The sequence below is a fragment of the Malaclemys terrapin genome, chromosome 13, assembly GCF_027887155.1.
Source record: "Malaclemys terrapin pileata isolate rMalTer1 chromosome 13, rMalTer1.hap1, whole genome shotgun sequence".
Lineage (NCBI taxonomy): Eukaryota > Metazoa > Chordata > Testudines > Emydidae > Malaclemys > Malaclemys terrapin.
The window spans coordinates 19,405,269-19,433,230 of NC_071517.1; the positions used below are offsets into that span (position 1 = coordinate 19,405,269).

General features: G+C 38.4%; 2 protein-coding genes across 5 annotated transcripts in view; one reads left to right on the forward strand and one right to left on the reverse strand.

Annotated features, from left to right (window-relative positions):
• Nucleotides 1-27,962, forward strand: part of TBCD (tubulin folding cofactor D) — a 256,152-nt gene that overhangs the window by 46,229 nt on the left and 181,961 nt on the right. For all 4 annotated transcript variants that reach the window (XM_054047295.1, XM_054047293.1, XM_054047291.1 and 1 more), the window contains exons 11-14: nucleotides 3,048-3,181; nucleotides 9,234-9,294; nucleotides 9,777-9,851; nucleotides 12,976-13,070. In XM_054047295.1, coding sequence (XP_053903270.1) covers nucleotides 3,048-3,181; nucleotides 9,234-9,294; nucleotides 9,777-9,851; nucleotides 12,976-13,070 — 365 coding nt within the window. The remainder of the gene's footprint in view (nucleotides 1-3,047; nucleotides 3,182-9,233; nucleotides 9,295-9,776; nucleotides 9,852-12,975; nucleotides 13,071-27,962) is intronic.
• ZNF750 (zinc finger protein 750) lies at nucleotides 18,782-27,762 on the reverse strand. The gene is made up of 3 exons (XM_054047296.1): nucleotides 27,671-27,762; nucleotides 21,136-22,779; nucleotides 18,782-20,698 (listed from the first exon to the last, which is right to left on the reverse strand). Exons 2-3 carry the CDS (start codon nucleotides 22,572-22,574, stop codon nucleotides 19,981-19,983), a joined length of 2,157 nt encoding a protein of 718 aa, XP_053903271.1. The 5' UTR covers nucleotides 22,575-22,779; nucleotides 27,671-27,762; the 3' UTR covers nucleotides 18,782-19,980.

Below are 27,962 nucleotides of genomic sequence, written 5' to 3' on the forward strand. Positions count from 1 at the left end.
TTAGATATCCTTCATCGAAGTTACTTGAATACAGTAGATTTTTTTCTTTGTTGCACTGTGAATAACTTCTTGTCAGTGCCTGGAGTTAATGTGTTCTATATTTAACTTAGCAATTATATAGCAGGTTTCAGTGTAAATTAAAGTCCTGTGACGTACTATATGTAACAAAAAAAGGGCACAAGCATAAACATATTCATATACAGTGGAGAACTTTTTCTAACCTGTTGCAAAGATGGAAATGTAATGACCTCATCACCAAGTTTGATTTAGTTCAATGTACTATAAAAGTTACACCCAATACTGTATTACAGAATTTTTACTCTCTGATCAAGTGTAATGCCCATTTGGGGAAAAAAAAACTATTCATAAACTGACATAGTTTAGTCAAATTCTATTGTCACCTTTCCTCTAGTGCCTGATTTTATTTATTGCCATAGGGCAGACCCTTTTTCAGATTTCTCACACTGATATTTTAAAATTGCAGGCTCCCTTGTCAGCTATTTTTATCATTTTGGATTGTATCTTTCACCTTTGAGAAAGTCCCTAGGCTTAGGAAATTCTTTTTAGTTGTAGAATGTTCCCTCCTGCCTGCCAGAAACATATACTTGTTTATCAAGCTGAATACTTTCACTTCATTGCATATTGTGTTTTCTCTAAGTTGCACAAATGGTGGTAGTAGTGGCTTTGAGTAAATTGTCTTTTATTAAGGTTTTTTTTAGAATTGAACCATTTCAGTCTTGGCACTAGTGGAAAACTGTTTATATTCAGATTTATTTTAGTCTCTAATATATTTTGTAATCTTTCAGTTAATCAAATTCCCTTTCTTGTGTCTTTCCCTTTTACCATCTTAAGAGTTTGCTTTCAATGATAAGGGTCAAAAATTGCCTGCTCACCACACAATTTGAGTTTGATGGGAGCAGGGAATTTGCATGTAAGTGCAGAACTTATCCGTATTTTTTTTTTCATTTTAAACATGGACGTGTCAGATGTTGTAGCATTATTTACTTTTTGTGTACATAAGTTACAAACCTAGCTCTCGTGAAGAATAATATCATCTGTAATTGTTATGTTGTATATGTCTGAGTGTACAAAAAGTTAAATTGTCAGTCATGTAGTGTGTGTAATCATATTGGCCTTTGACAACTTCATTATTTAATATTACAGTTTAGCTCTTACCATGGCTAATTTCTATCTAATTAATCTTTCATAGTAATAAAATGCAGTGACTAAAATGGAAAAGTTCTAATATACATTTCTACAGTTCTATACCTTTTTCTCACATTTGGCATGATTTTCAAGCACCATGGAATACAAAACAAGCCAAGTTTTGAAGCTTCAGTTATTTGAGATATTGGAGTATAAAATTTCTCATTTAAAAAAAAAAATAAGAAAAGTATGTGTATATGCTTGAAAAAGTGAAGTTGCATTACAGCTAAGACCAAGCATGGAAAATTACTGTCCAAAAGAAACTTGTTTCAGAAAGTTGTGAGCAAGTGACAAAGATTAGAATTGAATTTGGAATTCAACTTTAACTATACTTAGTCTCTTTAGGTCTTTTATAATAATGATTTGCATTTGTTGAGTGACTTTCCTACCAAAGAAACTTTGATCACTTAATAAATGTAAACTGATAGACAAAACTCGTATAGGAATCACTTCACTTGCTGCTGAGTTACAGCTATCTCTGAGGTAGTATTTTGCAGTTGTTTTACAGTGCACAGCAATTTAGTGCAGGAAGTGCTGATAAACACGACGTCCATGTGAATTGAGATGGGGAATTTGAGGCAGAAAGTAGTCATTCAGCTTGTAATTTTTCCAGGATGCTGGAGTTAACTAACTATCTTGCTGTTGCTATAGGTGACATGGGATCTTAATTTTAATTGTTTGTTCTTTCTATGAATCAATTATCCTACACTATGGGTGTACACGGTGGTTAACGGGCAACAAAAAAGATATGGTCCCTTTCTCCAAGAGACTCGTAGTATAGCTGAGATAAATGTCTGAGTTAAAAAGTAAATGGAGGAGAAAAGGAGAGAAATTATAAACTCTCAAATTCTCTAGTCTTTGCATGTTAATTTTTTTTTTAAAATATACAAATGTATTTAAGTTGGCATGGAAGTGGAAAGAGGTGAAGGAGGTTGTATATATAGTTTCATTTCAGGGATTTGGAGAAATAGCTGATGACAGTTGTGAAGGAAAGCAGGGCTGGAGGAGTACAGGGTCCAGATGGGGAATAGTATATGCTGAGAGAGAAGCAGGGATTTGAGGAGTAATTAGAATTTGAAGATGGAAAATAATTACCACACTTAACCTGATACTTACATCTTGTCCAAAAGATGATACCTTCAGTAGCACCGTGCTTCCTGGTACTGTGCTGGAGTATTGATTTCTTGTTGTCTTAAGCTATGCCTACACTATGAGCTAGGGCTGTGATTCCCAGCTAGCATACAAGTTCTTAAGTTATTGTGGGTGTAAATAGTAGTATACCTGTGGTAGCATGGGCAGCGGTGACACGGCTTAGCTGTGCTGAATACAAATCCTTCCCGACCTGTGGATATGTATTCAGCAATCAACATTGCTAAGCTTTTCTGCTACTGCCTATGGTACCGTGGCTACGCTGCTATTTATACTTGTGCTAGTTCTCACTGAGCTACCGCTGGTACATGTATGCAAATTGGGAATCACACTCCAAGCTCATAGTGTATATAGCTGTAGAAGGAAGGATGCTACCTACTGAATCTCCAGCATATTTTCTGAGGGAATTAGGTGTTTAAGGAGGTCTTTCAAAGTGCATCTGTTTTGCTCGTGAAATCTGATAGCTCACAGCATAAGGTACTGTTAGAACACAAGTGCTATTATATGAACATACATATGGTGTTCTTTGCGTACTAGAACAGTGGTTTTTCCACAGTAGATAAAAAATACTACAGTGAAAATGTACTACACTGGGAGAAAGTTTTGAGGATGGCTTATGCTGTGTTCCAGGATCAACTTAGTAGGCACAAACTTAGACAAAAAATTGCAAATAAACTTTGTTTCTTGTACAGGTATCAACGTGGTTGCAGATCTTTGGCTGCCAATCTGCAGTTTTCTGCCCAGGTTCCAGTTGCGCAGAACCTAGTAATTGCTGCTGATGATGAAGAGGAATATGACATTCCAGGAGAGGTTGAGAATGTTATAGGTGTGTTGGATCCAAATAGAAATATTTTGTTTAGCCAGCAGGCATTACAACTGGCAACAACCTGGGTTGGGATTAAGAAGGAATTATGGTTACACAAACTGCTGGTAAAGTAATGGAGAAAATTATAACATAATGTGTCTGTATATAACTGGACAGGGTTTACCATATTTTGTAAAACTATGTCATGGTTTTCAGATTGTCACTTTTCCCACAAACAAAAATGAAAAACTCCCATGTAGGAAAAAACAATTATTTTACTTTGAAACACACTTTCCCAATCTTATCCACTAACATGATTCAGATCTTTCTGCTTTTGGAGTGGGACAGGATGAATTATATTATTAGTTTTTAAAAAAGATCCAAATTGTGTTCAAATAAAGTTAAAGATGTGGTAGGTCTGATGATTGACATTTAAAGCTGTGGTAGCACGAATGGGACAGCTTATTGTACCTAGGAATCCTAGCATATAGGGTATGGTCATAAACTTAGTGCTCAGTTCATTGATTGGTATTTTATAAATATCTAGGCATTAACAGCAATAAAGGGCTCACAGCACTGGGCAATGTAACAAGCCACTCAAAATACCAAATTTTGTTTAAAAATGTCTGTTTAAAAAATACCAGTACTTCTGCTTTGAGTATGTGTCAGCGTAGATCTCATTTTAGGTGCTTTTAAGCCTCTCACACAATTGGAGTCTTTCGAATAGCCATGTCTGAGCCTGTGCATGCTCCCTGTATCACCTTGTGCTCCTGTACAAGGACATAAAAGGTGGGACAGTTATGACTCCCTGTACAAGGCAGCTCAATCACTCCTGGTGTATTCAAAGCCTTTAGGCTTCAAACCTTGCACTTCCTCTGATGGGCTAATCCTGCAAACAGATGAGTATAGCATATGCTTGTTCTGCTTGGATGAGACTTGTATACCACAAAGATGCCCTAGGATGCTGATCATTTTCTTCTAGGACTTGAAAGCCACAGAATGCTCAACTGAAGCTTCACTTACTGGCACAGTCAGTGAAGGTTTCTTTGAACTGAAGAAGTCGGGTACCGGAGAAAACAATGTCTGCAAACACCCCCTCCAGCAGACAAGTGACACCCAAGGCTAGCACAGAGAAAATCCTGGAAATGAAAAAAGGCCTGGGGCCAGTACTGAAGTCCAACATGGAGAGAAATCTCTCTGAGCATAAGGACAGAAACTCTAAATGGAACTCAATGCCTTCCAATCGAGAAAGATCACATAAAGCCTCTGTGGGAAAAACTCACTGAGCCCCTCAGTGAATCCAGGGTTATTGAGAAGGTGCCATCTACTATCATGGCACCCATGAAGTTTACCATGATTCCATCTCCTCTGATCCAGATGACTGCAATCATCTGCGTCATCTTAATTGGCAGTTGCTAATGGTACCAATGTGCATGTCATTGGAGTCTCTCGCATGTCGTTCTGAGACTGTCGGAAATTACCCTGGCACCAAGACAACTACTGGTACACTGTGGACCTGATACCAGGAGTGCCATATGTATCAGTGCTGCCCTTAGAGGAAATCTGTTCTTCCTTCTTGTCACTGGGACATACTTTCTTGCCTTCCTTGAGCAGGGAGCCCTCTCCCCTGAGGTCAGCAGGTGAGACCATGGACAGACAAGGCAGTTCTCCCTATAAGGCCCTACTGCAATCCCTCTGGAACTGGTATTGGATTGGCAACCATCACACAAGCCAGCCGTACCCTTTTGGAATATCACCATAGTCCTATTGGACTCAGTGGGTGTTACAACCCAGTGGCCCCCACCCTTACGGGGTCCCCTGGGGAGGAAAATTAGCATTGTATGTTGCTAATGCTGTTGCAAGCATTACAAGGCATTTAGGGAAGGGTTAAAGGTGTGAATGTGGAGAAGGAAAATTTTTTTGCAGGTTGCAAGAGGCCGCAGGGGGAGGAAGGAAGAAGAGTGGGTTAATGTGATGCCTTAGCTTAGTTTGAAGATAAGACACTGGCTTTAGTTTGAGGTTACTGCGCTTGAATAGATTTTATGCAGCTAAGAAGCTTGCAGCTGCACTTGGAGCTTATTTAACCCCAGCCAATTGTGTTCTTAAAAAAAAAAAAAAAAAAAAAAAAAAAAAAAAGGGCAAGCTGGACTAGATTGCAGGGGATTGCAAAAAGATCGGGAGATGGTGAAGGCCAGTGAGGGGTGGGGGGGAAAACCAGCTTTAGGGACATAAAATGGTTGTGTTTTGGGAATACTAAGGAGGCCACAAAAAGCCGATCTGAACTGGTACAAGGAGCACGGGGGACAGAGGTCCCTGAATGAAATACCCCCAAAAGACCCCAGGACTTAAAACCCTCCCTAGAGCTAAAGCAAATCGAAGATCACCAGTGGACCCTGGACGGCCTGTGCACAGGACAGAATTCTCGTCCACCCTTCCCCCTCTTTTTCTTACATTACACCCAGGCTTGGCCAGCCTTGGATTGTCTGTATGTGAGTATGAAAGTGGGTTAGGGCACAGACACTAACGCTTTCTTCCTTCCTTTGAGTGATGTGGGGAGCCCCCGCACTCACCGCTGTAATTTTATTAATAAAGCTTTAAAACTTAGACCCTTGGTGTGCTCCTTCATCTCCTTCCCTAACAATCCTGCGGCCTCAGTCTATCACCTAACGCCTCAAGCAAATTAATAACAAAAATCTGCCACATGAGGTCCTCCTTCACATACTTCCAGGAGCATCCACATCTGGAGAAGGAGGTTGTGCTGCCTGGTGACGTCCATGGCCAGACCACTGTCGCTGGGCCATGAAAAATGCCAGGAAATACCAGACATGGGACCAGAGGAGCAACACAGTCCTCCTTCACCTTCCAAAGATTTGTTGTCCTTGTTACCAGATGAGGTAGTAGCCCCAGCACTGATACTGGTGCTGAACTAGTTTAAGATGTTCCAAGATCTGCTTATGAGAATAAAAGACAATCTAGAAATAGAGATGTCAGTTATCTAAAAAGATTCTCAGGTTGTTCAGTTACACTGATGACATCCATGACGAGGGCAGTGATGATGTGAGAGCCCTTGTGGCTTCACATTTCAGGCATTCCCAAGGAGGTGCAAGCCATGATAGAAGATCTACCCTTTGAAGGGAAGGAGTTGTTTAGTAAACACACAAAGCTCTGCATTCCTTGAACTCCAAAGCTATGCTGTGCTCCTTGGGAAACCATATCCAGCCCCCTTACTGAAAACTGTCAACAGTAACCATGGATGGTAGAGAGGAACCAGGCATGTCACACATGCTTGATTATCCTTCCAAGAAAAAGCTCAGAAATAGCAGGGATCTTCCTCCTTCCTCCTCTGGCACATGGTGCTAGCATCACATCAACAAATTTGATGGGACTGTCAGGAACCGCATCAGAACCAGTTCCAAGCATGTAATCGTCGGAAGCCACCTCATCCTATTCTGCTGGGTATGGTCCGCTATACCTTCAGACATACATCATTGTCCATGGCTACTCTATCCAATTTAATTCCTTACTACCCTCCATTCTTTCCCTTCCCTCTTCAGAGGCCCTTCTCACGAGAGTCTACCATAAGTAGAAGTGGCCTTGTTGCTTTGGCAAGGAGCCATAGAAGAGCTGCCACCTGAATATAAGGGAAGAGGCTTCTGTTTCTGCTATTTTCTTACCCTTTCTTCTTCAGAATATTTTTGTCCTGGGGAGACTCAACAAATACCTAACCCACCTCCGGTTCAGGATGGTAATGCTTGCCTCCATTACCCCATCTCTTCAAGTTCAGGACTGGTTTGTGGCTCTTGACGTGTGTGGCATGTACTTCCATATAGCCATCCTACCCAATCCAGAGGAAGTACCTAAGATTCATAGTGAGGCCCAACTATTACCAGTACAAGGTACTGCCATTTAGACTCTCAATGGCACTCAGATTCTTCATGAAATGGTTAGAGGTGGTAGCAGTATGCTTAAGGAAACAGGGCATCCATGTCTACCTGTACGTAGACGATTGGCTGGTCAGAGGCAGGTCTCTGCAGGAGACAGAGATAGCCCTAGAGTATGTCATCCTCTTGTTTGTCCAGTGGTCACTTGTTGTGAACTACAAGAAATCATCTCTGTCCCCATCACAGTCAGATGAGTTAATAGAGACTGTGATAGACTCTCAATTGGCAAAAGCCTACTGTGCATTATGTATATAAGCAGGAAGCAATCCTGTGGATGGGGAGTCATCATCCTGGGATAACCCCATTGGCTATGCACCTTCCATGAGTCAGCAACATCCTGGCAGACTTTTTGAGCAGACCTGCAGCAATCAACCATGAATGGTTAACTGTGGAAGTCCATCATAGAGCTGATACTGGCTCATTGGGGGACTCCCAGTATAGACCTTTTCACCATGAAAGACAATACCAAATGCCGGACCTTTTGCTCCAGAGAAGGCATGAGCCTGGGCTCATTGCCAAACTCCTTTCTGGTACAGTGGATTCAAGATGTCCTATATCCCTTTCCACAGACCCCCCTGAACTCCAGGGTGATATCCAAAGGACAGATGGGACAAGGCCACACCTTATTGACCAAGGCAGTTTTGGCTGTCAGACTTATTGTAGATATCAATCTGCTGTGATCGGCTTCCCTTCCCTCCTTCCAATGTCCCAACCTGTCTGAATATAATATCCCAGAATCATGGTCAGATACTGCACCTGGACCTACAGTGATTAAATCTGAGGGCTTGGATGTTGGCTGGTTCAGCACTACTCACAGAGACTGCTCCTGACAAGTTCAGGAAATTCTCGTGCAGAGCAGAAAGCAATTTATGAGAAAGACCTATTAACCAAAATGGAAAAGGTTCTCTATATGGGCAGTCCAATATGATCTAGATGCAACAGAGGACTGGATACTGAAAATAATTGACTGCTTGCTGCTATTGAAGCTTTTAGGAGTCCTCAGCAGCTAGGGTCTTTGAATTGCAAGGCAACTGACAGAGGGTTGCAGCCACCCTACCCTTTTTGCTTTCAGTGGGAGCACAGGAATATTGCGTGTGAGATCCAGAGCTCCCAGCTATTAAAATGTTTCTGAACTTGCACGATTGAGGTGCATGTGTGCCTATAATGGGATCCATGTTGACTACAACAACATCTCAGAGAACCACAGTTACTGTAGGATAAGTAACAGTTCTGTAAACATTGCCCCAGCCTAGTCCCCTGCATCCCAGGGACAATTAATTGCGTAAGAAGACAGGTGGCAGCACCACTGATTCCCCACTTTGGGAGATTGCACAGTGGGAGCTGCTTTAAATTATGGTCTGGGTTCTGTAATAGCCTAGACAGTATAGGCAAGAGAGATGTGCAGATTCATTGTATTCCCTGAGTCATTTGGCCATATTCTTCTCTGGCTAGTGCTGGAGAGTGAGTCTCTCTGGTGCTGACTGATTTGTAGGCTCTCTGGCAGGACATTGTAGCCTTCCATCTGAGTGCCTGTTCCCCCCTCCTCTCTGTCACCTTTGTCTCAGGGCCTCAGCCAAGATATGCAAAAGCAGACCTAGGGTTAAGTGTGCACTGCAAGCAGAACTATGGCTGTAGCACCTGTAGACATTTCCCAAGCTATCTTTGAACTATCTAGCTTGGGTAGCAATACCAGTGACACTGTGTGGTATCATGGGCTAGCTGATGGGGCTGTACCAGCCGGCCTGGGACTCCATCCTGGGTATGTACTCAAGAGCTAGCCTTTTGCTGCCCTGGCTTCACTGGTATTGTTATCCAAGCTAGCTAGATCAAAGCTATCTCAGGATGGCTGCACATGCTGCAGTCACACATCCTGAGTACAATGTAGATATATCCTTAGTCTTTGTACTAAATTACAGAGCTACCATCTATTCAGAAAGTACTTGTATCACCTATTTGATTTTTGTGTCTTCAAATTTCATTCCTGTCACAAACACAAGTAGTATGGATACAAATGTTTTGGTTTAAATTAAGAGCTGGTTTTGATAATCGGGAAATGAGTTTTGAACATTGTAGGAGAATTGCTCTAAAGAACTTAGAGTAATCTGCTTTGTTTAAAATAATACTCTCTACAGAACAATTGCTGATTGGATTGAAAGACAAAGACACCATTGTCAGATGGTCTGCTGCAAAAGGGTAGGTTTCTTCTATTTAATTTAAAACTAATATATTAACATAATAGCTGAATGTTTCCCAGGGTGAAATAATTGCATGTTGTTTTCTCAGTGTTATTAGTTACTTATGATGGTTGTAGCACAAGTGATGACATGGAGCCCATATCTGCTAGTGTTCTTGGATGGAGGTGGAAGTGGGGCAGCGAACTAGGAAATTGTAACTAGGGTTGAGATTGGAATGATGTGAAAGGATTTTACTTGGGGCTTTTTTGCAATAGTGTTTTTTCCCCAGTTGGCTAGTCCACGTTTTCTTCTTTTCCATTTGAAAATCTCATTTCTTTGTTAGGCACGTTATTTTGTCGCCTGACATTTGTGTCCTAGTGCGACACCATTGAAACAATGCATTGTGTCATCTGTAGTTTGAATCCTGTTATCTTAGTGTAAACTTGTATCTTAAATTACTGTAATTATACAACAAATCACTTTTCTTCTCTTTTTTTGCAGGATTGGTAGAATAACTGGAAGGCTTCCAAAAGAGTTAGCTGATGATGTGGTTGGGTCTCTGTTGGACTGCTTTAGGTAATGCTATTTTGTATTTATGCAATGGCTTGCATCCTTAGATCTCAATATGCTCCTGTGCTGTGTACATAATTTTACAGCTGCCATGTGGCCATTTCTGGAGCGGGAGGGCAACATTCAGGCAGGCACCTGGCCCAGAGCACATATAAAACGATAAGGAGAATTTGAATTTTGGCCAAGGGTATGGGGCAAACACCTACATGTGTGAAAAGTACTTTTGGAACTTTAACGTCCATGCAAGTTTGGACCTCATTGTTAGGGTCTCATAGAAAGAATAGAACAGAATTTTGTGGTGGTAGGTGGTGATTTGGATTAGTGCACTAACTTTTTCATGACAGATCTGTGTTCAAGTTGTGATATGCTATATGTGAAATTGAACTTGGTGGTCTTTCCTATCCTAGGTATCTAGTGAATATTTCTACACACAGCTATGATTTGCAATGTGGCATGGTTCAGGTCAGGGGTGAGGTGTATTGGCAGAGCAGTGTGGGAAAGTTTGAACAGTGTCCTCCTACACTGTTTGTGGCTCTGGCTAGTATTGATGTAGTTTTAATTAATTAATTAATTAATTAATGGAGATATCCTATCTCCTAGAACTGGAAGGGACCTTGAAAGATCATCGAGTCCAGCCCCCTGCCTTCACTAGCAGGACCAAGTACTGATTTTGCCCCAGATCCCTAAGTGGCCCCCTCAAGGATTGAACTCACAACCCTGGGTTTAGCTATCCCTCCCCCCTGAACACCGCAAAATTGATTCAAAAGTATAAAAAGAAAGATGGAATGTTTTCTTGTACATGTAATAGCAGAATTGTTGCATATGTGAAAACTAAATTGCTATGAAACCCTTTTTTTCCCATTTAAAGTTGCCTATTGTGTTTAAAATCAGCAGAAAAGCTGAGGAGTACATGTACGTTTGGTTTGCAGGTTACTTGTCCTAGAGTTAAACGTTCAGAAGTAATGCTTGGCTTCTTGATGTGGAAGTGTATGGTCATGGTTGTCTTGCTAAAAACTATATAAGCATATTGCATACAGGATCCATACCTACCTTTTGTTACTCAGTGTTGGCAACTTTGCAAGCATCTAGTCAGTATTAAATGTTCCGCCTTAGATGTGTTTTTTTTCTTGTATGTAGCCTCTAGCATGCCCAGGAACAATTTAAGGAGTGTAGTAACTGTGTGTCAGATATTGGCTTGCAGTTTATCATTTGTAACCTAAATAAAACATATGTAAGAATTTCTTATAATGGGAGTATTTAAATAAAGAAATGTCTAAGAATGAAACAGCAGTAGTTCAAAGTGGGGGAGGGATAGCTCAGTGGTTTGAGCATTGGCCTGCTAAATCCAGGGTTGTGAGTTCAATTCTTGCGGGGGCCATTTAGGGATTTGGGGCAAAAATCTGTCTGGGGTTGGTCCTGCTTTGAGAGGGGGTTGGACTAGATGACCTGCTGAGGTCCCTTCCAACTGTGATATTCTATGATTCTGTGAAAGGACACTACAGAACTTTTAGCGATGATAGGAGGGTATACGCAGCCAGTTAGTCTGCAACAGGCTAGCATTGTAGATTTACACCCCAGTTTGCTGCACACTAACTCACCAAGTAGACATTCCCTTTGTGTAGCAGGAAACTGAGTCTTATCTGCTTTATTTTTTGAATGTTGGAGTAGATTTGGAAATATTTTATATTCAGATAATCTCATTCTGGGGATGAAGAACTAGATGTACCTTTTTAAAAATCTCTGAGGATACTCAGAAACTGTTAGCAATAATGGTCTCATAGAATGTCAATCAAAATATGTAGAAAATGTATTTTTGTCTGGATCAAGAAGAGGGAAACCACATTATATATTACACCTCAGACCAGAGAGTAAGTGACTAAGAAGAAGAATAAAAAACAGGAGGGACTAATTAATACAAATGATTGATGCTGCTTTTTTCTATGGGAGTCACAAATTCTGTGATTCTTCTCCCCCCTCCCTCCATCAACATTTATTTTTAAACCACCATCATAGTTGATATTCTGTGAGACTCTTTTTGGCCTGTGGATTAATGTGATACTAAGCATGTGAACCAGTTTCACTTAGAATCTTGAGCTGCCCAATTAAAAAATTGTCCAGCTTAGGTGGCTAAGCAACCACACTGTGTCAGCACAAAGAACCAGACCAGTGAGATGTTTCATTGCTCCAGGGTTAGAAAGCTTTACCTTCCCTCAAGGTTTTTAAAAAAAAAAAAAAAATACAAAAAAAATACAAAAAACAATCTCAAAACATTTCAGAAATCAAATTCAGACAGAGATGGGCTTGGGTGCAGTGTTACAGCTGCCTGCTATTAACACAATACAAGTATGGTTAGTTAATTGTACTTAATTGTATAAATGTATTTTAGTTACTAATTTGCACTTTACTTTGACTTTTTTTCACAATTATTCTCCCATGGCTTCTCCCAAAATACTAGAATAAAAATGCCTTATTTCGGGTGGTTGACACAATGTTGGAATATTGACTTCAGTCAGCAATGGCAATAATTCTAGCATTCCTTGGCTGATCTCATCTGAAATTGGTGTAAAACGGACACATGGCAAACTCTTCCTCTGTTTTGTATTCTAGCAAGGAAAGTGCTATGGGGGAGCACCCAGTAGGTATGCATCCATTTTGTGCTGGAGGATATAACTAGACCTTATGCAGAGAGGCCAGGACTTGTAAATCAGCACTAGGTGTGGCAAACTGGTTAGCAAGTAGACCCAACAGAAAATTATTCAATAAATCCAACTTCAGGCTTAGTATCTTTAAGTTCTATTTCAGCACAGCCTGTTTGTATGTTTTAGATGTCTAGATGAATTCTAATTAACAACTAGATTTCATAATCTTAAGTGTACATTGAAATTCATAGAACTATCCAAAGTAATAAGTAGCTTCAGTTGCTTCCTTGGATTCTCTTTCACAGGATTGCCATCTTGGATTTTGTGATGAGCTAGCAATGGTGAATAAATTAAATTGGAGAAACATTTACTTGAATTGAAGAGTAAAGATGTGAATACAAACTGCAGTAGACAAACAATTATTTGGATTACACATGATAAAACCCAGAAAGCTCAAGTTATACTTAAGTGTTTCTGTGTTCTAAAATTAGTTTCCAGGAAACGGACAATTCTTGGCATGGCGGATGTCTGGCTCTGGCTGAATTAGGCAGGAGAGGATTGTTACTCCCTTCCCGAATCACAGATGGTAAGTTTCTTGAACCCCAATAAGTCTACACAGTAATACTATATAATAGCATGAGAGTTCTGTATTTGGCAACAGACTTGTATTCACTGACATAAGTGGGACCAGTAATGGCTGTAGCAACATATCCATGAAAGATATTTAAGACATCTTTGTCAATAGAATTCATTGTCTTGGGTGTTCTTTAAAACCAAATAAATTTGCTCTCCAAAATAATTATTAGGATTTTATTAATGTGACTGTATATAATAGTTTTATATACGATGTCTGTTAATGCATTTATTCTACTTTTAAATTATGTGTATACACAAGTTAACTAATTGATCGTTAACTTGCATATTTAGGTTGAGAGTTTGCATTAATCTGTACTACTTAATCAGAATTGAAAAACCTGGTGTAAATTAGAATTTTAGTAATTTATGTTAGTCATTATTTAACTTCTGCAATCAGTGACATTGGCATTGGTTATTTTGTAGAAATATCTTTGCATGCATTTCATACACAGTAATGGTTGCAAGAATTTTTTGGGCACCATGGGACAGGGCAGAGTACAAGAGTCTGTGTGTTTAAAATCTAATACCACAAGGGTATTAGATTGTAAGCACTTTGAGATAAGGATGCTCTTTTTGTTATGTGTATTTTAACTACTAAAAAGTGCCATATTCTTCTAATCTAGTGTTGTTGTAAAGAACTTTGGCAGTGTTTATATATAGGAAAATGTAAAATACAAATTGAAGCAACCTCCCCTCTCCAGAATTGGAGTCTTAGACCTTTTATTTCTGGAATGCCTGATAATGCAACATTTTTCAGTAATAATATGGAGAATGTCAACTGTAAATTAAGGGGTTCCAGGAAGTTTGGAATCAAATGTGGTTGGTTGGAATCCTGGCTCTGCCAGTAATTTGCTGTATGACATTGAGCCACATCACTTTACCTCTTAGCCTCAGCTTTCAACATGTATGAAGTGGGGATGACAGTTATACCTCCCCCACATAGATGTTAACAGTACAAACATCAGTAAATCTTATCTGAATATGCATGGGCTATATATGTATAATTTTTTTCATGGACATTCTGAGGGGTAAAGAAAGATGGGGGGAAAAAAAAACCCATTATGCTTTGCAGCAGCCTGTTTACTTTGATTGCACATCTACATTTTGTGATGTGAGAATGTAATGACTCTCCTGCAGAATTCCTGCTTATGATATAGTTGTCTTTATATCTCTGTCTATGATACTCTTATTTAAACAGTTGAATACCTATATCCTCAAAATGAACCTTGATAAAATAATATAGTGGTAATCTTTAACAGGGCCTTGTAACAGGTTCACAACAACACCAACCCCCTTTTTCCTCCCCTCCTTTCCATTTAGGGCTTTATAGATCAAAACCCACATTTTCAAACTCCACCCTGAAGGCAGCCAGTGCAGGATATGCAGCATAGAAGTCATGCTTTCTCACAAAAAATTATGCTTTAAAAGTGGGCTGCTCTGTCTTGCCACTTTGATGTAAGGTGTATCCCCGTATAAGAGTGCATTACAGTAATCCAGTCTTGAGGTGACAAAAGCATGGCTTATGGTAGCAAGGTCTACACCTGAAAGAAATGGTCACAATCTCTAGGTAGACCCAGATTAGAAAAAAAAAAAATTCCTGGACACTGCTGCTATTTGATCATTTAACAGCAACTAGGGCCCCAGTCCTACCCTCTGGGTTGCAAATATAAGTCCCAAATGAAGGGTATGTATCCTCAGTTAAAGGAGATGTTATTTCCATATGCTTCTCCCAACTAATCAGTGTCATAATCTCAGTCTTATCTGGATTAAGCTTCAGGCAGCTACCTCTCCTTGATGCCCCACTTTCCCCCAAACATTGGGCCAGGAACTCAACAGCACTAGATGTTTAGCAGCATACTGAAAATACCAGATTCTGTAACTTTTCAGTAACCCTTTAAGCAGCTCCCTGTATACACACTGCACAGGTGAGGGAGACAAGATGCACTGCATACAGATCCTTTAGGAGGAAGAAGCATCTGTCCTTTCCCACCTTCTGTGAATACTCATTGAATAAAGAGTGGAATTGCTCAAGAGTATCATCATCCACTCCTACTGTGATCTGTCTGTGCAACCATACTTCTGAACCAACTCCTGGGTGACTCAGTAAGTGCTCGTGTACAGATGCACTTAGTCTGCATGGCAAGCTGGGATATAAATCTACATTGCTTCAGTGTGCTATGCACTGACTCTCCATATGGACTGTTCTGTTGCCATATAAAAAGTTCCCCTAGTGTGCATTGACCTACTGCAGCTTCGAACAGCAGGATACAAAGCACACTTAAGAGCTGGTTGAAAAATTTGCCATGAAAAATCACCCAAGTGCTTTGTTTATATAAGGCTGAAGCACTTCATTTTGATTTTTTGTTTTGATATACTGTAAATGAAACACTTTGATCTTGTCAGAACAGCATTGTGGGAAATTTCAAAATTTTGACTTTTTTTGTTCTGATTTAGGATGAGAAAAAACTTCAAAATGTTAGAATTTGTCCTGGATTGGAAATCTTGAATTTCAACCAGCTCTAGTCAAGAGTAACCTCTCCTCTTTTAGGGCCCAGAACAAACTGTTCCAAGAAGCAATAGCTGATAGTATGGAGACATAACACCTCTAAACCATGTCCTGATATGACATTCAACAAGTTTATACCAGTAATTGAATTGCCCATTATTACTGTCTAGTAGGTTGTTGTCTTTCTCAACTTTCTGCAATCACCATCACTTATCTGATACAGAGGTTAGTAGCATGCATAAAATGTTCCTGTGTCTCACCCTCTGTGTGTTATGCTACACCAGGCTACCTTTAAAGAAAACTCCTTAAGGGACTGAAGATGAGGCACTATCTAGGGTGGGTGGATATTAAAGATGTAGAATAACTTGAGAAAATAAATTACACCACCCTGAGCTGAAGGGCATTTCATACAAGAGCTTTAATGATCTACGGAGCGAAATATCTGTTCTACTTACAAAAAACATATACCTTATCATTAGAAAAGAGCTTATCTTCAGGAAGGCGAGTCAACATTGTACCCATCTATTGTTAACGAAAGTGCTGAGGGTGGTTTGGGAAATTGTAGGTTGGTAAATCTTACTTTAAATAACAAGAAAAAAAAAGAAAAGTTTAGCTAGTAAGTTATAAAGCATCAGTCTGAATATAGTGGGCAAACTAGCATTTAACCTCCTACTATGAACCATGCCTCTTTTAACTCTGTTAGAACACTATTGAAAATTAAAACAGGTAAAGGAGAACTGGTGGGTGTAGTTTAAAATGGCCTTTGATGAAGTGCCTCACAGAAGGCCATTAAGCAAAATGAGTAATAGGTGGGTGGAAGATGAAGTCCTGCAATGGATTTTTTTTTTTTTTTTTTTTTTTAAGGCTTGGGATAAGAATAGATAGAGTAAGAATAGACTGTTTTCAGTGTGGAAGGAGATTCTGAGAAGGGCAGTGGGAATTTTGGAGGCATGGTGGTAAGAGAACATGTTTTTATAAAATAAGATTATGAAGTTTGGCTCTGAAAATATATAAAAGAGTTAGTAATGAATGGGATGGAGGAGATCAGCCAATTACTCAGGTCTGTCCTTTCCAATAGGTGGACTTGTGAAGAAAGCTGCAAGCAAGCTTGCACAAGCATGAAAATGGGTACAAGGAATCTTAAAAAGTATCTCTAGGTATGTCGACACAGCAATGTAAGCTGAGGGTTAGTGGGACTTGAGTCAGCTGCCTGTGTCAGGGAACAATGGGCTTGAGTGTCTACGTTGTATTTTAACCCTAGGTGTAGGGCTCTGGTGTCCACAGTGCAGTGCCCAGACTGAAGTCAAAGTAGTCCTATCTCAGAGTGCCTAGCAGCCTGTGTCTCACCCCCCACTGTGTCGACACTCTAGTCCTACGAATGTGTTGCACTGTGGGAAAATGCAGCTGCTATTGATGGGACTCAGGTGCCCATAAGGAGCACATGAGTACATAAACTGCATAATTGACTGTCTCAGTAGAATGACTGCAGTTTGAGAACACTTTAAACTGAATTACCATGTAATCTGAGAATTGGCTGTCCACCGTTAGGTTGAGTAACATTCTGCTGGAAACTCTGGGATACATCTGGAGAACTTCCAGGACCTGAGTCTAGCTGGGACCGCATGCACACAAGAAAGCAATAGGGCTCAGGATCCTAGGTCCCAGCTTAACATGGGCTTGGACCCTCCAGCCATACAGGGTCCCGGGACTCTAGGTCCAAACTCTAGATTAGCACAATTGGTGTGTGGATGCAAGGGTGGTTAGGCTTTAGCCTGGGCTCAAACCTTTGTAGACATACCTAATGTGTAGCTAATCTATGGAACTCCCTGCCTTGGTATATTACATCTCTACCCCAATATAATGCGACCTGATATAACACGAATTCTGATATAACGCGATAAAGCAGTGCTCGGGGGTGGGAGGGGTTGCGCAATCTGGCGGATCAAAACAAGTTCGATATACGTGGTTTCACCTATAACGCGGTAAGATTTTTTTGGCTCCCGTGGACAGCGTTATATCGAGGTAGAGGTGTATTGATGAAATTGGCTTAGTCCTGCTCAAAAAAAAAAAAAAAAAATTGGGCTCTAGTAACAATTGTATGTACAGTACTAAGGATAAAGTAACCCTTGTCTTTTATCTTCATACTTCAAGGAATTAAACTGAATACCAGCTGGAATCTGGGAGAAATTCTCCCTACTCTCTTCATCATTTGGTATTATACAGTTAGGTACATTATAGGTATCTTACACCATATTCAGAAAGAGCCAGAATTCATGACAGTTGGATTTCATTGGCCTCTTCTGCTTGGTCTGGTTGGCTTTCATTGGCCTAGTTCCTCAGTTCAAACTCAAATTGGTATTCTGTTTGAAAATCTGTGGGAAATCCCTTTTTTTTCCTCATGAAGGAATGTAAATTAGTAACCAAGTTATTAGTGTCGGTTGTTAGAATTATCAAACATCTAATTCCTGTAGTCTGCAGCTAATATTGTATCTAGCAGAACCTTGCCTAGCCAAATCCATCTTATCCCAAGATACCATATTATTTGGAAATTAGATTATGCCCCCAAAGTGCATCAGTTGCATTGAAAAAGCATCGTTCTTCTTTAAATGCATTTTATGGCAATTGATGTCTTTTGTATAAATGGGGATTTCCTGTATCTGAGTAATTAGTTGATGTGAAAGGTGTACATATGGTTTAAATTGGTTTATGATTGATCTTTCTTTGTTTTACTCAAACTGATTGGGCAGTTTCAATTTTTTAATACCAGTTACATTAGCAGCTGCTGTACAAGTCCAAACATGATGATGATTTATGAATCCTAAGTAGTACAGTTTTTTGTTAAACCTTTGGCAAAGCTTGTCTGGATAACATCTTTGTGGGATTTTAGGGAGTGCCTGTAATTTCCCAAATGGCTGGGATGTACAGTATGCAGATTCATTCACCTGTAGCTTTCCAGTGACGGAAACTCATCTTAATATAATAAGATAAGTGATTGATATGCTAGGCCATGATTTACTTTAATTGCTAGCTCAAAAGCCAATAGTTATGTTTAATCTGCTGTTGATTATATTTTGTGCAAAACATACTTTACCAACAATAACAACATAGACAATTTATTCCTTAATCATTAAAATATATGGAATTAGTAATTAAAGTACAGTACATAGCTTTATTTGAAAAATGAGAAGTTCTTATACACAATTATAGAATTAGAAAATAGTTTGTCTGCAAAAGCACATTAAGATACAGAATTAGTGATACATATTTACTGAAATTGAAACCTTCCCCAGCAGTGCTTTCCTCAAGTGAAATAAATTATTGGCATAACTATCCTTTTAGGCTGGGATTTCCAAAGGAGCTTAGGGGTGTTAGGTGCCCAAATCCTGTTGAACTTCAATGGAATTTAGACACTTAACTCCTTGGAAAATCCCAGCCTTAGGGCTTGTCTGCACACAGAGTTGTACTGGTTTAATTCTAGCTGTAAATTTAAACTGTTTCAGTTAAACTGGTGCAAACCCTGTGTGAGCATTTATATTTCAACTTGAGAACTTATTTTGGTTTAAATTTAAACCTGTTCTTAGCTGGCTAAATTGGTTTCTGGGCCTTTGCTATGTCTGTGTTCTCCTGCAGGACTAATTTGATGAAGAACAGGTTTAATTTAAACCAAAGTAAGCCTCTGAAGCTGGAATAAAAGTGCTCATGCAGAGATTTGCACTATTTTAACTGACTTGATTTAATTAAACTGGTGCAAGCTTGAGTGTACCCAAGATCTTAAATTTATGAATGTTTCGTCAGTACAACCATTGTGGTATATTCACATTCAAAACAGAGTTTTCAAACTGAGGTCTAAATAACAAATTTAAATTTTAAGCTGAATTTAAACTACCGCAGAATTAAAGAAAAATTATTTGCTAGGAACAAAAAAAATTAGATTAATTAAACAAAATTAAGTTAAATATGGTATGACAGCACATGATGAACAGTATATTGTTTCTAAAGTTTATAAGTCTTGTAGTAAAAGCAGATGTAATAGGTATTTTACCATATTGCAATTCCCCAAGACATTAAACATCCATCCCATGTACTTTGATTTGGCTTAAATTATGAATGCAAAAGGTTACTCATGAAAATCTGAGTTTACACATAGGACATTTCAATTACTTAAAAACATTAGTACAAAATTATAAACACATTCTATTTACATGGTAGTTTATACATAGCTTCTTATGTATAAAACAAAAAAGTCAGCCAAATGAACAAAAAAAGATGGTACAGAGAAACTGTGTAATCTAGCAGATAAGTTTAATAGTTGCTCCATGATGTAAAAGGAAATATATTAGCAAGTGAAATAATATTATGATACTCGTGTTCTCTTTCTCAGAGTAAACACTCTGCTGCAGTCATTGGGTCTTACTCTTTTAGACCCTTGCTGTGCTTTTGTGGATTCTTTTTGATTTGTCCTTTTTTGTCCTTTTGCTTTGTGATTGCGGTGATTATCCTGAGTATCTGAAGGACTGAGGGTAGGCTCTGTACATGGAGTACTACAGTCTTGAGAACTTTGCTCTTCCTTGTCCAGTCTCATTTTACTAGGACTATATGCAGCTAGCTGACAAAGAGCAACAGCTGCTGTTTGTTTTTGTTCATCAGAATTGTCAATTACTCTTAAATCTTGGACTTCAGTACTCTGTGCTGTGAAAGAAGGCTTGTCACAGGCACTGTTAGGATTCATTGTGTTGTATACATCTTCAGAATTTTCATTTTCATTGTTTGGAGTGGTGGCAGTCCCAGCATCATGTGATGAATGCTGAAATGAAGTTTTCAGGCTGACGGTGTTATAGGAATCTTTCACTGAGAGATTCAGAGGCATGTCTTGCAATTCAATAAAACTCTGAATTTCCATTTTGGAAGCATTTTTGTATAGGTGTTCATGAACAACTCTTGTGTGTGTGTCAGGCTTCTTTGAAAGATTAAGCGGAGTTATCCCTGTGTCGTCCTCTGTGTTGGACAGAGAGGCCTCATTCTTTGCTTGACATTCAGTCTGCACATGTGTATCTTCCCCAATGACGTGAATACTGAAAGAAATGGAAACAAAAAACATAATTCACTAAGTTTTTTATTTTCTGATGGGGGGTAGAAGGAGGAGAATAGTTTGACCAGAACTCTAACTACATTGGACACCCTTTAAATGTGAAAATCACTGTAGCTAATATCAGATTTGGTAGTGTTCTGGATATTTCTTTAGAGTAGGTATAGGGAAATGCAGATAGTAATGAAGTTATATATTTAAGGAAAGCTGGCAAGCTCAATTATGTAACCACTGTACTTACAGGTTTTATGGGAGCTGGTATTATACTTTGCATAGATATACATAGAATATTTTAAAACATTTTTTAAACATCCCGACAGTGTAATCTTTCATATACTAGACATTTAAAATATGAATAGAGTTGTCTTTGTTTTCCCCTAGTAAATCTTGAAAAAGCAATTTGCAAAGGTGTTTTTAAATTACCTGGTAGATGAATCTCTATCTTGCTGGTTCTGCACATTTTGAAGTAGAGTTGATTGATCTATGCTTTTCCTCGCAAGTCTGAGGGCTGAGAAATTTTCTTCCTGTTGGTCATACTTCTCAGTTACAGTGGAAGATGATTTGTTAGAGAGGTCAAACAGACCTTCACAAACATGGCTTGTCTGAGTGAAGTTAGTTGGGCTGGGTCTACCAGGTGAGCCTGTTGCTGCGCTCCCTGCACGGGGGCTCATTTTGGCATTCTCTCTTTCATTTGGGTCTTCTTTTGAATGGTTTTTGGCATGCAGCAGTGGAATTTCTTTTTCATAATCAGTCTGCTTTTTATGGGAGCTTAATGAGTATTGTTGAGATGGACTTGAAGAAGTTGGGTACAGCAAGGTAGTTTCCTCCATTAGATGAGAACTTGTATCTCTACTAATACCAGCTACATGTGGAAATCTATAAAATGGAGGATCTGTTGGTCTGCAAAATCCATATGGCACTGGGGGACTGGAATGATATTGAGGAAGTAATCGGTAGTGCTCATATGATGATGGATTTATTGGCTTTGGGAGTGGCCCTGGGTGGGGAAGAAAATGTCTTTGATCTTGGGTCCCATAGACAGACAGCACAGAGTTTTCACACTCTGGTGAGTTACTTGGAAGCAAGTAAGGTGCATAGATAGCCAGTCCATGCTCATAAAAAGGGGGTGAATACTCTGGAATCATTGGATGCATGTAAGGTGGAATGGGACCAAAACCTTTTGTGGGAGGAATTTTATGTGGAAACTCTGGTGGGATAAAAGTAGAACCTGATTTCCATGGATGGTTTGGAGCATGAAATGCAGACTTTGCATGAAAAGGCAAGCTTTTGTTGTTCGAATTAGACAGGGATATCATTTCAGCAACCTCATTAGTTTCTGGGCCTTTACTATGTCTGTGCTCTCCTACAGGAACAAAAGCTGAGGGCCTTACAATGCCATCCAAACCAGGCTGCATGTTGATTACACTTTCTGCGGTAGTACTGGCAGGAGTTAATTCCTTCTGTATTACAAGCTTTTGTCCTTGAGCTGATTTATTTGTTGTCTGATTTTGTAATTCTACATTTTCCTTGGCATCATCTTTTGAAAAAGCATATTGAGGCTTAGAATCAAGATTTGATAGACCATTTGTGATAGATTTAGAAGAAGTTGGTTTAGCTGTAGGTTCTATCTGATTGATCTGTTTGGGCTCCAAGGAACCAGACTTTGGGCACTTGATAACTCTATCCTGCTCTGATACTAAAGTAATTGAGTTTTTGCAGAGACCGTACTTCATATGGTTAAAAAGGTGGGATTTCTCATTGCAAGTAAAGGGGCACTGAAAACACTTATATTTAAATGGTTTTCCTGGAGGCCTTGGGATATAATGAGGTTTCTTTGGTTTGCGCTCTTTGAGGAGACTCATTTTTCTGCTTTAATGCTTATATTTAATGTTCCTTTTATAAAATATTTTTGCAGTTTTCTTCAGTTTCAAACTGTTGATGTTTTCAGTTTTTCAGGTTTCAAGAATCTCTTCTTCACATTAGAAAGGATAATTTGATTTGAAGCCAGCTCCTCTGTTGCAAGATGTCAGGGAAAAATCAACACTCCAGTAACTTATAGTACAGGAACTGTAACAGAAAAATTAAAATCAAATATGCTGGCTCACAAGAATTAAATAAAAAATGAATGCATTCTTCTGACCACATCTATCTGAAGTTTTTTCCCCATTGAAATGTGTCAAGCACATGTATTACCCATATGTAATATCAAGTGGGTGCATAGAAAGCTGAAGTCCAAGTTTTCAGACTTGGATGCCTAAAGGCATCCATGTGCATATTTAGGCATCTAAAGAAGTGGCCTGTTTGTTTTTTTTTTTTTTTTTTTTTTAAGAGATGCTCTTTTAAAAAAAAAAAAAAGTCTTCCGAAAGCTGAGGGAACATTCACTCAGAAGGTAAATGGGACAAAAAGAGTATAGGTAGGTGGAGCTGTAGGGAGGGATGAAAGAAGAGGGGGAAGAAGGCAAAGGGTAGGTTCTGGCAGCAGCAGGTGGTATGGGGCAAGCCTGCCAGGCCAGCTGGAATCCCTCCTCCTCTTTCCCTTGGCTGGGATGTTAGGGTGGAGAGTGGGATTGGCTCCACCCTTGAGAACTGATCCAGTCTTTCCAGAGACCGACCAACACTCCCTCCTGCCTGGCATAGCATCTCCCGGCAGTCTAAGCAAATGTCTGAAAGCTGGTCAGTCTGAATGTGTATGTTAGGACTGGCTAGTGTCTCAAGGATAAAACCAACTCCCATTTTGGGTCTGTCTTAATTCAATTAAAAGACATGGGCATTAGAATCTCTAGTTAATAGAAGAATGGTCTGCTTGACTAACATTTAACATTCTTCATCTGTGTAGGGGACTGTGGGGGCAAGGGGAGTGAGTATGTGTACAATATTTAATATTCAGGTAGAAACATGTGTCAGACAGCCATTGATTTATAGGGGTATGATCCACTTGCCTTCTTTCAGAAAACTAAAGAAGTGGATACTTTATATAGTCTGATGATTTTCGTGGTAGATAAGTCAGGAGGGCTTGTATCAGCTTGTTCCAGTATGTTCACTGATTCTGAAGGCGTGAGAACCTCTCAGAGTCAAGTTCTCATGATTTTATAGGATGTGTTATGGCAGAGATCTAAAAACTGATGATTTCATCACGAACTATAAGCATCATTATCAAAATGATGACTGTTGCAAAACCATGTACTGTATCTATTGTGTTACCCGAAACTTCAGGAATCCTAATTGTGAGTGACTAGTATAGTTTGATATTTTTCTAAAAGCTTTACTTACATAAAAGGTTGAATTAGAAGTATTAAAATATTAGATTTAGGAAAATAATTACTGGTAACTACATGCTGTTGAGATTTTATTTAAAGTATCAAGATGTCTTGCATTTCTCAAATCAGACACTTTATTAATAGAAAATGATGTGCAAGACATTAATATTGAAACCTGAAGGCACAGCTAGAAAATTGCTGCTTATTTGAACAGGTATAGTAATTCTAGAAAAATGTTCTTATATTTAATATATTTTGTGTTTTTGCTATCATAGAAATTTAAGTATTTACTGTTTTTAGTAGAATTGTAATCTTAAAGGCAGCTTGAATAAATTCAACAGCACTTTATGAAAAAAAAGCTACATTTAGATTTATCTATAAGAATAAGCCTGATTTTGATTCTTACAAACATTTTTAGTTAAGTATGTGATTTAAATATATAGCTTTACAACAATTTAAATAACTAGAAACCAATAACAGCATGGTAATATTTAATGTATTTCTCTACATCAGGAAAAAAAATTCAAAGCTCTTTCTGTTTTTTTCAGAAATAGATCCTAGTCATCTCAGCATGATGTTAGTAAAATACATGCCAGCATGTTAAGATTTTGTCAGTATCAGTCACTTGTTAGAATTATGATTCAGTACACAGAAAATAAATTGCCAGACAAATGAAATTTATCTAGAATCTCTATAAAATGTGCAAGCATTGCTCTTGCTAAAATAAGAAATGGAAAAAAAAGTTGTGTGATTTGCCCTTGTTTTGACTGAAATAAAGTTTGCTGCATTTTTGACTAATGTATAACTAAAGTGGAGAGCTTATAATAACTTGGTCAAGTCAGTTTGGACATGTTAATCTTTGTGCTTTCTTGAAAGTACCAGAAATAATTGTACTTGAAGATAGTGTTGTCAAAACAAACTACCCCGGGCATGCATACTTGAGCAGTTTACATCAACAGTTTGAGTTTGTATTTGAATTTCAGATGACAATATTTATTATCAAGAGAATGTTAATTAGTTTTTCTTGTTTAATAACGTAAATTCTCATACTTTCCTCTTTGTGTATGTGTTTTTTCCTGTTGTTGAACAGGAATATTTTGAATAATATTTTAACTATCCTTTCTTAATCATGTAAGTGGATTGCTGCACCTCTCAAAGCTAAAAATTCATATTGTAGGAGTTGGCAATGTCTTTGCAATCTGCGTATAAAAGGGCGAGAACTATAAAAACTTTATATATATTTTTTTAAAGTTTATTTTACCCTAGTGTGATTCTTACCTACCCAGCGTGATGCCAGTAATGCTTATAGAGGAAGATGCCCTGACACCTCAGGCAACGAATAAGTACATTGAGGGTTATTTTGAGGTTTTCACCCCTCTTAATTTTAGGCCAGAGTCTGCCTGTTGTATCTGTCCTCTCCTTATTTGCAGTGCTTCCCTGAGCACTAGCTAAACCTCTTCTGGTTGAAAATGCCAAGAATAAAATGCTTCTGGTCCCAGCAAAGACTGAGAAATCCAGTTCCATTCTCTTAAGTAAAACCCAAAAATATTTGCAGGGGAATATATTTCATAATTTAAAATAATATTCACAAAATAAATACAGCTAGGAAATATATTGGATGGTCTAAAATAGCTGTTAAATTTTTAAAGTTGCTGTATGCACAGTACATGAAAAAAATAATTACCTCATAGCTGCACTATATGTTGTTTGTGTACTGGGGAAATTAAAATGTAAACTGTTAATATTAGAATAGCATTGTCAATGTTTTCATGGGGGGGAAAAATCTAAAATTTATCATAATCTTCAGTAATAGTCATAATTTTAAAGTAACACTTTATTTCATTATTACTATGGTTATCTCATTTTTAAAATTCACATTGTTATAATAATTACATAATTATCCAAAGTTCCTATCCCTAGTTTCCAACCTCGCTGGTATTTTTAATGGAAAATACATTTGGTTATTGTTTGGTGAAACTAGAACAGAAAGGTTCATTGGCCTTTTATGAATTGCTTGTCTATGGTAGGTCTTTTAATGCAAACCGGGGTAGTCAATTATTTTTTTTGTCAAGATCCAAATTTCTTGGTCAAGGACCAGACTCCAGAGAAAATACAATACTACAATAACGATAATAAGTAAATAAAAAGGTTTTGAGGTCTGTTCAAAAGCATCTGGTGGTTCGGATTTGGCCCATGGTCTGCCTGTTGAATATCCCTGTACTAGATTGTCCTTTTGCATAACAGCCCCTTACTCCTACCCCTCAGCATAGATGTGTGTCATTTTGGGTGGCCACAAGTTTTTTGTCCTGGTTTTTAAAGAGACAAAACTGTTACCAGCCTCTTATTTTCATACTATGCTAGCAAATCCTACAAGAAAGAATATTGTGAATTTGTCACTATATAAATATAAATAGTTGGTATGGGGGTTCTAAATGGTAAAAGTTATTTTAAAAAGCCTAATCTACCAAAGGGGTAGTTCCAGAATTGCTTTTATTGCAAACAGTGGTGGTAATTATAATCTATCTTTGTAGGACATTGCTATGACAGGTTGCGTAACAGTTTGTCATACACATTAATATATATGTTCAATTGTTGTTGCAGTATTCCTTTTGCTGATGTTGATTTTACTGACCAGGAGTACTCATTGGGGTGGAACATTTTGAAGGGCATGCTATAATTAAAATATTGTGATGTGGCATTATTGCATAATTCAAGGACATGCCATTGTCACCTAACTTGTGTGTTGCAAGAACAAGATTTGTGAGTTTTATTCCAGTTGAGATTTTCCAGTGATTAACTGCCACTCCCTCCTAGACTTTCAGTTCTTTTTCAACTGAAAAATAAATGTTAGCACAACTATTAGTTGATTGGGAGGAAACATCGGGAAGAGGGGCGGTTTGGTGGGTAAATAGAATAGGACACAGGAGGTTGGGGAGAGAAGGATTTAAGGCTGTATGAATAGCTCAGCCAGGAAGCACAATATAGTACCCCAAATCTGTGGTGTAAATACAAGGTTAATAGCTTCAAACCTCAGTTATTCAGTAAACTGAGTTCAGTCATTTTTATAAATCAGTGATGCACATTTAAATAATTTAAAACTGAAGTTGTTACTTTGTATGTGCTTAATCATGATACATTTTAATTAACCAAAGAGACAGATGATTGTGACTAATAAAACTGCTGTATTCTCTCATACTGTGTAGAGTATACCTCCTAGAAGCTTAAAAAAAAATTGAAACAAGGACTCAAGATCTTATTTTGCACAAATTTTTCAATTGGTCAAAATATTAATATTTTATAGTTAGAGAATAATCAAAAGAATATCTGGTAACTAAGATATTTTTGTTGTCATAATTGTAAAACAGTTAAAATTGTTAATGTGCTTGGTAAGCAGGTGCTTTAAAATATTTTCATTGGAAAAATATAGTAATTAATGTAAAAAGTCAATGGGAGCTAAAATGAAGAAAAAATCCTTTCTTTCTCACAAAACAAAATCACTATTTCACTTAAAAAGTCTTGTTAAAGTTTTATCATAAAGCTTCTATGCAATAAGTGCACCTGCTAGAAGAGGAGTTATTTTGCTTACAGAGATAGTGAAATATAAATGCTAAAAGAATGATAAGGGAATACATTTTGATCACTTAGTATTGGGTGTCAGTCTGATTACAATTAATTGAATTTACGTTTAAAAAAGTACTCACCAGATACGTAGATGGCTGAAGTATTCAAGGTGTTCACTGTTGCTAAGCTGAAGCTGTCAGTGCGGAGAGAGAAGTACCTGTTCTGTGCTTGATGGCCAAGTGAAACTGAAGGAGGCTGTTTCAGTGGGAGGGATTTAAAAAGTGTAGGAGTTGAGCCCTCAGGGTGTAGAGATGCACCTGATATTACTCCAGCCTGAAGCTACGATTCATGTATTTGTATCCACTGCTTTCGTTCAGCATTACCTCAGCGTCTGAGCTATCAAACAAAACTCTTGTCACTTTTGTGCCCTCC

Coding starts and splice junctions, on each gene's coding strand:
- ZNF750 (XM_054047296.1), bottom strand. CDS start 22,574: ATGAGTCTCCTCAAAGAGCGCAAACCAAAGAAACCTCATTATATCCCA. Junction 20,699..21,135: donor GATAGAGATTCATCTACCAG/GTAATTTAAAAA, acceptor CATTTCTTTCAG/TATTCACGTCATTGGGGAAG.